At 34.8% G+C, this 11,288-nt stretch overlaps 1 protein-coding gene across 1 annotated transcript in view; it reads left to right on the forward strand.

Moving 5' to 3' along the window:
- The window catches only part of LOC111152227 (eyes shut homolog (Drosophila)), a 1,631,332-nt gene extending 1,623,380 nt beyond the window's left edge, over positions 1 to 7,952 (forward strand). Inside the window, 2 exon segments of the mRNA XM_022510634.1 lie at positions 993 to 1,154; positions 6,763 to 7,952. Of these exon segments, the coding sequence (XP_022366342.1) occupies positions 993 to 1,154; positions 6,763 to 7,952 (1,352 nt within the window).
- The last annotated feature ends 3,336 nt before the right edge of the window (positions 7,953 to 11,288 follow it).

The following is an 11,288-nucleotide window of genomic DNA, read 5'->3' on the forward strand; positions in this document are numbered from 1 at the left end:
AAGGCAGGTCTGACTATGAGCCAGCTCAGTGAGTCTCTCCCTCAGAAGACCAGCACAGACCCCCACCTGTACCAAGTCTACTGAAAATAGAGTGCTCCAAAGCATCAGCTTCAGTTCTGGGGGAGCTAGGTTCAGGCTTTCCTTTTTTAAAAAAAAAAAAAATTTCTATTTTCTTTATATATACACACACACACACACACACACTCTCTCTCTCTCTAAGAAGCGCTGTCATACAAAATGAGGTACAAAGAATCTATAGATTCTATAGAGATAAAAGCTGCCAAATGTTCAGAACTTTCCTTCTTCCTCTTATGAACACACAGAACCGACAAGTAATATCTGAGGGACTATAAATCTATATAATGATTCTTTTTCAGTTCATGTTGAACTGAATTTATTCAGACTTAACATGAAGGAAAACCCAAAGGTTAGTACTTTCTGAAGTACTGAAGAGATATGGATCTAAATTATTGTTAAGTAAACTGATATTTATTTCCATTTATATAATCACTTTAATCTTATATTGACTTGATTATACTCTACATTTTAATCAGAAATATAGAAACTAAAGAATAATTCATATTGTGATGCCTTCTACCTCCCACAATTGGAATCATCTTTTTTAAAGCATTATTAATGCAAGGCATTCCCAAGAATTTATATTTCTATTTCTTGAGATAAGAATAAAACTCTCAGAATCTATGCATCTATGCCTCTCTATAATGTAATCTAGAGGATCTGTGGCACACAGCACCAGCCAAAAGGAGCATAGTTACCACAAGTAATAGAAGGCTTTTCAATAATTGGCTCCGTTATAAAAAGCCTGCAGTTAGTGGGATTGAACAGATTTATTACCATGGTTCAATATATTTAGCAAGGAATAACTCTTGAAAGTTAAATTAAGGTAAGTTCTTAAATGATAAAATCATGGAACTTTACTGTATTTATCAGCCATACTGACTTTTTTTAAACTCATGTTTTTGTTTTTTTAGTTTTTTCTATAAGTGATCCATCTTTCAGAAGCCATGAATTATCCTGGATGTCTTTTGCTTCCTTCCGTATTCGAAAAAAGACACATATTCAGTTGCAGTTTCAGCCTCTTTCTGCAGATGGCATCTTATTTTATGTTGCACAACACTTAAAAGCACAATCAGGTAAAGCTGGCAGGATGTTTATGGTGGAGGGGGTTGGGACCCTAACAAATTCCCAGTAGTCTTTTAAGTAATGTGTAATGAAGTATTTTTATTTTTTTAAGTCACTGAGCCTATAAAATATGTAAATACTTGATACTTATATGTTCTGTTATCACTGCAAGTGTATGTTTATGAACTGACTCTCTAACTATAAATTTCAATAAAATAGCAAGAGCTTTAGAATTAAAGTTAGCAAAAACCAAATATAGTATATTCTCAACTGCATAACACTCCCATCACAAAAGAGGTTGAAGCCAAGTATAATAGTTTTATGTCAAAAGGAACAAAATATGTATATAAAAAATAAATGAAAGGAAGTCACGATTGATATATTCCCAGTAAATCCATCCACATTTATAGCTCCAAAAATTTTCTTTAAGTTATTCAACATGTTATCTACATAGTAAACCTAGGATTCACATTCCAAAATAAGTTTGTAAAAATATTTTTAACTATAAAAGTAGCACAATTATTGCAGAATAATATGGAATAAAAAATCCATGCAGTATGTTGCAGTTTAAAAAATTGTTTTTGAGTTTTTATTACTTTACTGTTGATTTCCATTTTCATATATCTTTCTCCAGAATTTTGATGAAGACATCTGCATTTATAGTTACATTTCTATTGAAAAATATTTTTAAATTTTACATTTGGCTTTTCTTTCATCTTGTTTCTCAGAAAATGAAATTTTAGTATTGGGAAATAATTAAATCGGTTTTTGTTTTCCACAGCCAACACAAATGATACCCTGATTTTCACAATCTAATCTAAGTAGCTCTTTTGAATGTGTCTTAATATGCTGCTAAATGATTAGAATATCAGAGAATTAGACTAAAGTGTTTCCATCTCAATGCACTGGTGAAATACCTTCAAAATAATTTCAAAGAGGAAAGATAATCTTAAAGAAAAAAAGATAACATGATTGTACTACAAAATATATCTTAGAAGAGATTTGTTTTCCTGAGATTTTCTATTTCATTTTAAATTTATGATTAAATCTCCCTGTTAAAAAGTCAAATGAAAGAATTGTCCACAAACAGAAACTTTCTACTTCTAAATCAAGAGACATTAAAAAAATCAACTTTAGTTATGTTGCCCATTAAAAAACTCAGGATTAACCTTTGTATGGTTAAGGGCATAAAATCAGGGGATATATTTGGCACTGTACTGACGAAGACTGTTAATGTAGTTTTATAATTAGTACACTAGACACATATTTATGTTTATGTATGTTAAATTAAAAGCTCATACACATTAATGTATATAGGAGTCCAAAAGCACATTTTTCTTACATTTGTTATTAAATGGCACTTCATGTCAGTCAAGATTTTCCTTTTTTCTGCCTCAGACACTGTTTACAAAGAGAGATGAAAACAGATATATCAGTTTCATGTCATGGTTGGTGCTGACACTTACGTAAGGAAATCATGAAAACTCTAAAATGTTAAAACTCTAAGCTTCACATTCCCAGACTCAGATTAACCTAAAGGTATTTATCAGATGAAAAACATTTATTTATTTATTTATTAGTGTTCAGTTGGTGTAATGAAGTGGTAAAGTATATTTCATTTATTTACAGTTGCATAAAATACAAGTGATGTTTTCGTACTTTGTACCTTCTTTAAGAGTTATGACTGATGTAAACATTAACTGAGCCCTCTGATTCTCTGCTGAGAGGAGCTTCTCCTAAAAAAATGCCCATTAAATACACAATGTAAAAAAAATAAATTTGTATCAGCAACCAAATAGGTTTTCATATGTGAAAAGCCTAATTTTCAGTTTATAAGGTATCTCTTATCTCTGTAGAGGTTAATAATTTTAATAATCTCAAATAACATAAAATTTAAAACAAAATGATAATTTCAAAGTTGTCTTCATTGATTTGAGATCTTTGATTTTGGAAAGAGATTTTAAAGAAATATACCCTTGGCACCTGTTCATCCATTGCTGTTAACTATTTCATACCTTAAAGTGTTTTGATACACAAAAGTTACCAATACTATATTAAGCACAAATAATCACAGACAGCCTGAATTCATCTTGATATAGTTATAATCCTCACAAAATATGTTTTTTAAAAAGCCTGGTCATCTACAATGTAATGTTAAAAATACTCAAATAATAAAAGATAAGTAAGTTAATATTACCTTCACTTTCCTGTTAGGGAGATCAAAGTATATAAAATTTCCCTAATATACTTCTTCTATAGCCCCTTTACAAATGTGAGGTCCTAAAAGGTTGCTTTGATCTCTGATGCATGGCTGGGGTGGCAGGTGAGGGGTGGAGGCAATGGCAGCACAGATGAGGGAGGGAGGGCCCTAGACATGGTTAAATAGGCATTAAATAGCCAAGGTGAATTATTTATGATGTTCATTCCATTTATGACCTCAGTTTCTTAGAAGGACTGTCCACTAGTGGTCAACTTCTAAAATATACTTACCCTAATGCCAGTCTGTACTCATGACTTATGACTACAGCAATGACCCATGTTCTAGTCTACTAAAATAAAGGTTTGCATAACAAAATCTGCCAATACAGTTACAACAGCAATTTTAGTTTCCAAGGACACAGAGGGGGGAAAAGAAAAACACTTTTTTGGGGGTCAGTTCTCCACAAGACAAGAACATACCCGCAAAACTGTTAAAGTAAGCCATCCTTGGGGCACCTGGGTGGCTCAGTGGGTTAAAGCCTCTGCCTTCAGCTCAGGTCGTGATCCCAGAGTCCTGGGATGGAGCCCCGCATTGGGCTCTTTGCTCAGCAGGGAGTCTGCTTCCTCCCCTCTCTCTGCCTGCCTTCTGCCTACTTGTGATCTCTGTCAAATAAATAAATCTTAAAAAAAATAATAATAAGCTTTCCTTGGCAGAAGTATTCTCTTTGCTCTTAGAGTTGACAATTTAACCAGTGATATTATAGATCACATCTTTAGCTTTCCTAATCATTTTTTAGATATTTTATATTCCAATGTAGCCCTTCACCGTAACACTGTTTACTACAGGACACTCTATGACACAAGTAGCAAGAGAAACTTCTTCCGTAATACTGTGAAGATTTGTTTGTGTCCACTTACAGTCCACAAAGTATATTCAGAGTGTTATACATTTTTAAAACTTAGTATCAATTATGTTTCATTGTTCTAGTTTCTTATGGTACAAAAATTTAGATGATTCAGTCCACATTTAATCTTCTTTCATATTAAAAGTTTGCAAATGCTGCTTTTCTCTCTTTAGACTTAAAATATTATTCATGTTAGAAAATAGATGAAGTGAATTTCTTCCTTTTCTTGGATTTTTTTTTAAATTTGTACATCATTATAGGATAAAGGGGTTATATTTCTTGCTTTCAGCCTCAAGCTAGTATTTGAGAAATACTCTGCGTCATCTCACCCCACAACTATACAAAGGTGAATTTTTTAAAAGATTTTATTTATTTATTTGACAGAGATCATAAGTAGGCAGAAAGGCAGATAGAGTGGGGGGGGGAAGCAGTCTCCCCGTTGAGCGGAGAGCCCGATGTGGGGCTCAATTTCAGAACCCTGGGATTATGACCTGAGCTGAAGGCAGAGGCTTTAACCCACGGAGCCACCCAGGTGCCCCACAAAGGTGATTCCTTAATTCAACAATTGTATATTTATATTTAGCATCTAAATATTGTATATTTAGCATCTAATTATGTGCCAGGTACTATGCTAGGTACTGGAGATAAACTGTTGGGCCAAATCAGACACAGAAGTTTACAAACTAGTGGATGAGGCAGCTGTTAATCAAATAATCACAGATGTAATGACAGATTATATTCTCTAGAAATTCTCTATAAGAAAAATGATTAAGAGACCCATATTTTGTATGGAATCATATAGTTTTCTCAAGCAGAAATTATAGGTGTAGGAGTGGAGAATTGTTAGGTCTCCCAGCTGTCCTAGAATAATGGTCTGAAGTGGACCACAAGGATGAATAGAAGAATGGACACTTTGTAGGAGGGGAGTGAAGGAGTGTGGCACTGCCCAAGAAAAAAAGGAAGAGCAGCATGTGCCAAGAAATCTCCTTGGATAAGAAAAGAAAACATGGTTGTGAAATGTTAGAGGGAAAAAAAAATGCTATTTTGAGGAAGGTATCTCCATAGTTTGCTAACCTCTTAAAACAGTCTTACACTGAAGGGCTGCATTCTTTACTAGGCACCGAGTTGCATTTACTTTTCATCTGAACGCCTCACTGCAATTTCATACATATGCTGGATCATATTTGTTCAGATTTGTTCACAGATGACAATACAATTTTAAAGTGAGATAAATATTGTGAAGGAGGGAATCATGGTGCAACTAAAGAACTAATAGAAACAAACCTGACTAACTCTGGGGGAATCAAGGAACACTTCTCTGAGGAAGTGGCATTTAAACTCTGACCTGAAGGGTAGTAGTCACCTAGGTGAGATGGAATGGGGACGTGAGGGAGTATTCCAAGAAAAAAGAAAACAACATATGCAAAGATTCTGAGGCAAGAACAAGGTCAGTGTTGCTGGAGTAAAGGGATTAGAGAAAGAGGGGAGAATACACTCCAGGTAAATCTAGAGAAAGGGGCAAGGGACCCGTTGAGGTTCTATACATGTTAAGGATTTTAGGCTCTTATCTCAACAACAACGAATGCCATTAAAAGGTGGTATAATGACCAGATCTTTTCATTTGAAAAGATCATTTTAGCTTCAGTGTTGATTCTAAAATCAATAGAAAGGAAGTGAGGAGACTCTAGCAATCGATTAAGCTGGAGATGACAGTAAAACTAATGAAGGTGGCGTAAGCAGACAGAATAAGAGGTTTACAGTGAACTAAAATGCTGATAAATCTGTTTCATTAGAGACCTATCTTTGATAGACTGATTATTGTGGAACAAAAGAAATATATGGAATTGAGGATCAAACCTAAATTTTTGGTTTGAAGAACTGGAGGACGAGGGAGTGACTCACTGGGTTTGGAAAGACCAGAAGATGCCAGGTGTGTGGGAGGAAGTTCACAAACTGAAATATGAACTTTGGAGTTTGATGAGCCTTTAAAACATCCAAGCAGAGATCTCAGCTAAGGATTTGTGTCGTTGTAGACGGAACCTGATGCGGAGGACATGGCTGAAACTTTGGGGAGCATACACTGTAAGAAGAGGTGTTATAGCACCAGAATTAACTGCTCGTAATCCTCGTGCTTACTTCTTCAATCTCAAAAACAGAATCAGCAGCTTGGAGTAACACATCTAAGTTACTTTTTACACATTCATCCTTAACCATAAAAAATCATTAAAGGAAAGCCTCACTTTAACTGAAGAACCACAATACATTCATTCAGTGTGAAATATTTACAACTAGGAAAAATTTATGTGGCCAATTCCTGAATAATACAAGATGTATGTACGAATATATACAGATATATTTTTATCTGTAAATGGAAACAAAATTCTCTAACATTATTGTGTTCAAGACTATTGCTTTTTTTCCCCAAAACCAAAGCTTACTCAAATGGCCAAAGGGCAAGAGTTTTTAATGGAGCAACATTTTATGTTACTAATTAACTCGTTTTCTTTCTCAATAGGTGATTTTTTATGTATATCCTTAGTAAATGGTTCTGTTCAATTTCGCTACAACCTTGGTGATGGAACTATCATTCTAGAAACTCTCCAAAAAGTAACGACGGATGGAAGTACTTGGCATGTGATTAAAGCAGGAAGAGTTGGTGCAGAAGGCTACCTGGATCTGGATGGGATAAATATAACGGAAAAAGCCAACGCTAAAATGAGCTCCCTGGACACACATACTGACTTCTATATTGGGGGAGTGTCATCCTTGAATCTTGTAAATCCTATGTCCATGGCAAGTGAACCTATAGGTTTTCATGGTTGTGTCCGAGAAGTTATTATAAATAATCAAGTATTACAACTAACTGAATTAGGAGCAAAACGAGGTTCAAATGTAGGTGACTGTGATGGGACACCCTGTGGGTATAATGTGTGCAGAAATAGGGGTGAATGTGTAGTAAATGGCACAACTTTTTCTTGCAGATGTTTGCCACATTGGGCTGGAAATACATGTGACCAGTCTGTGTATTGTTTAAATAATCTTTGTCTTCACCAATCTCTATGTATACCTCAAGAGTCATATTCTTACACTTGTTTGTGTGCTTTGGGTTGGGTGGGAAAGTATTGTGAAAACAAAACTTCATTTTCAACTGCAAAATTTATGGGTAATTCTTACATTAAATACATTGATCCAGATTACAGGAGGAGAAACCTTCAGTTCACTACTATATCCTTAAATTTCAGTACTGCTGAAACAGAAGGCTTAATTGTATGGATAGGAAAAGCTCAAAATGAAGAAAGTGATTTTCTGGCAATTGGTCTCCACAATCAGTCCTTGAAAATAGCAGTTAACTTAGGAGAAAGCATTTCTGTGCCTATGACCTATAACAATGGCACATTCTGTCATAATAAATGGTACCATGTAAGAGTAATTCAAAATCAGACTCTTATTAAGGCCTACCTAGATGACAATCTAGTCATCTCTGAGGATATTGACCCCCACAAAAAATTTGTTGCTCTAAACTATGATGGCATTAGTTATCTAGGGGGCTTTGAATATGGCCAAAAGGTAAATAAAGTGACTCGAGAGATTTTTAAAAGAGCTTTTGTAGGCAAAATTAAAGATGTATTTTTTCAGGACTCAAAAAAAATTGAGCTAATTAAATCAGAGGGATACAATGTCTTTAATGGAGATGAACAAAATTAATTATATAAACTACTACTTGTGATTTTAATTTACAAAATGTATGTGTAAATGTAGTTGTTTCAGATAGTCATTTCTTTGGCACACTGTAGTCTAAATGCTACACATCTTTTTCTATAAGTTTATAAAATATAGCTAAGGAAACAATTTGTTTTCCTACATCCAATATATCTGTAAATCTGTTGATTTTAAAGTTTTCACCCCATTTTGTGTTTACACATCTGTGAATTGTTTTCAAATAAAATTTAGGTGGGATAAATGATACAAAGAAAAATAAATGAAAAAGCAAATAACCATAGGAAAAACAAAAATTATATTAAAGATAACTATATTATATTTCATGGCTCAGTTATGAATATTTACTCAATTGAAATAATGTGAAATTTAAATATGGACTTAAACAAAAAGAAGGCAGAGGTGGAGAAAGGCAGGGTTGGCTGGTGAGGGTTAAACACTTATCTTCCACAGTAAGACATTAATAGTTTTTGCAACTTTTTCTTATTTTTAGCATATACCATGTTACAAATATGAAGGCAAACATCCTAAGAAATGGCTAAAAGAATCAAAAATAGTTACCTCTGTAGAAAAGAATAGTGCAAACACTGTGTTGGGTTGTTGTTATAAACCTTACAGACTTACTTGACCTTTTAAAACAGGTACTTCTAGAACTCATCAAATATAAAACGAAACTTTATTTACACTTAACTTTTCAAGTCTAGAGTCCTCACAATTGGACATAAAGCCAGGTTCTGAATAGTACCATTGATTATCTCTGTACCATTAAAAGCATAACTTGTGAAAGTCCATTTTACCCAACCACCATTTATTAATATACTTGTGAAGAGAATTTTCTCTCCCCACCCCACTCCACCACTGCGGATGGGGAAAGTAGTTATTGCTGTTGTTGTTATTTAGGATTTTTAGAGTTTAATATTTGTGACAGTTTGGCCACCAAGAAAGCAACGGACACCACCAATGACACAATGCACTAATAGGTAGGACTATGTGGAGGAAAAAAAAAATTATCTTAATAAGCAACTTGTAGACTTTTGAAAGGAAAAGTACATAATTATCTTATTAAATGGAGAAGAGTTTACAAATAAAAGGACTGGTGCATGGTTAACTTCTCAATGCTATTAAGCAGGATCTGCCTCTGCAGGTTCCAGTCTGTACAAAGAAACGAGGTAAGCAGTTTATCATTTGAAGGATTTTAGATTTGGGGGCAGGGGTTGTTTTTGCCACACCACTGCAATCAGAAAGCTGTAGATGCCCTTGGAGGGCCCCAGAACTAAAGTGAAGAATTTTGGCACCATTCAGTGGGACATAAATTGTCCCCAAGTATATTAACATTAGAAAACGTGTGTGAACAAAGATAATGTAAAACTGCAGAATGTCTACATATTGATCCAAAGTAGTTTTTTTGTTTTAACAAAAACCATGCAAGAAAACTGCCCAGTGTTTGCTGAAAAACTGTGACCTAAATTTGTTTTGGATTGTACCATTTAACTTTGGTGATATTAAGATAATGATACCTGCTCTTAAATTGTTTTGATGGCTGATAATTAGATCTAACTTCAAAGATATACATTTTATGTATACAGGTAAGAAAGCTGTTCTATGTAAGGCTACCAAAGCTTCAATGAACCACACCCCCTATCACAGTAGGCCACGTATTCCCTCAAAATAAATGCAGAGTACTATCCTTAAAGCAGCCCTTCCCAACATTTCAGCGGACCCCTGAAAGCCCATAAATTTTCTGGGGATCCCCAGAGTACTTCCTTTCTCAATGACAATTCCATGTGAAGTCAGATTTTCTTCATGTATTTCAAACAAAACGACATATTGCACAACACCGAATGCAGAGGCACGTAAGGGAATCCAGCTGTGTTAAGTCAGACTATGGAGATGTGCAAAAATGAAAACAATGACATTCTTACTAAGATTAGTATGAGTTATTTTTCATACAAATGTTATATTAATAGGATCATTGTTATTTTAAAAATTGTAACATTTAATTTCTAAATTGCTAAGTGTTATAATCCATAAATATTTAGGGTTCTCAGTAATTTTGTAAAGTAAAGGGGTCCTGAAACCAAAGTGTGAGAGTTACTGCTTTAGAGCTGCTTCTGACAGCTGCAATTTTACATTAAGATGTGACCACTGGTCTTCTATACCACACTGCAAGCTCCAAGAGATGGGAGGCCAGATGAGAGGTACTGCTCACCACTTAATTCCAAAAATCTAGTACAAAATAAGAACCTAAAACTGCTACCTAGCAATTCCCTGTAGGTTAAAATGATTTGGTGCTAAAAAAAATGTTTACCTTTAAAATCTAAAATATCATGTGATGAATTATCACCATTATTCATTTTTGCTATCGTTGGGATGACAGTGTTTAAGATTTCCTGTGATATGCTTTTTCAACGCAAAATAAAAATTGATACAGAAACCCTTTAAGATAACCTTACTATAAATGTTACAATGCCTCTGAAACAGTGTTGAATGTAAACATGTTTTAAAGTAAAGGTGAAATATCTATTAAGCCAGATGGTGGCCATGTTTACCTTTTTATTTTTTAATTTATTTGAGAGAGAGCACCAGCATGGGTAGCGGCAGGCAGCAGTAGAGGGAAGAGCAGGAAGCCCGTGGTGGGCTCAATCCCAAGACCCTAGGATCATGACCTGGGCCCAAGGCAGATGCTTAACCAACTGAGCCACCCAGGTGTCCCATTGTTCACCTTTTTGAAGATTCTTTTTAAAGATTTGTGTATTAGAGAGAGCGGGGAAGGACAGAGAGAGAGAATCCCAGCAGATTCCCCACTGAGCGCTTGCCTACTGTGGGGCTCAACATGGGACTCCATCTCCCAAGAGCATACCTGAGCCCAAACCAGGAGTCCAGCGCTTAACCAAATGAGCCACCCAGGCACCCCTTAAAGATTCCTTTTAAATAAGATGCTGCAAAAAATCATTACTTTGCAGGATAAAGTATTCTTTTTTAAAATAAGGAATATCTTAAAAATACAACTTGGGCAGATATATCCATACACACTGAATTATTTCCCAGAAAAAGCAAAGGCATTTGGGGATAATTGTAGTTACTGAACTCACTGCTTTAAGTATGTATGTTGGAGTTTCCCCCAACTCTTCTGAATCTGTAGACTCACGTTTTCAAGACACTTTTAAGCTATAAACCTAGTATTGCTTTATACATGAATTACTTAAATTCTTAATGAAGCAGGAATCAAAGAATCAGGGTTGGCACCTTTTTAAAAGAAGTAACCAATTCTATTCATGATTTGCTTGGGAAAAAGTAGTTGATTGGTCAGTAGTTGATTATGTA

This window comes from Enhydra lutris, unplaced genomic scaffold (genome assembly GCF_002288905.1).
Source record: "Enhydra lutris kenyoni isolate GAN:26980312 unplaced genomic scaffold, ASM228890v2 scaffoldscaffold28, whole genome shotgun sequence".
NCBI classification, from domain to species: Eukaryota; Metazoa; Chordata; class Mammalia; order Carnivora; family Mustelidae; genus Enhydra; species Enhydra lutris.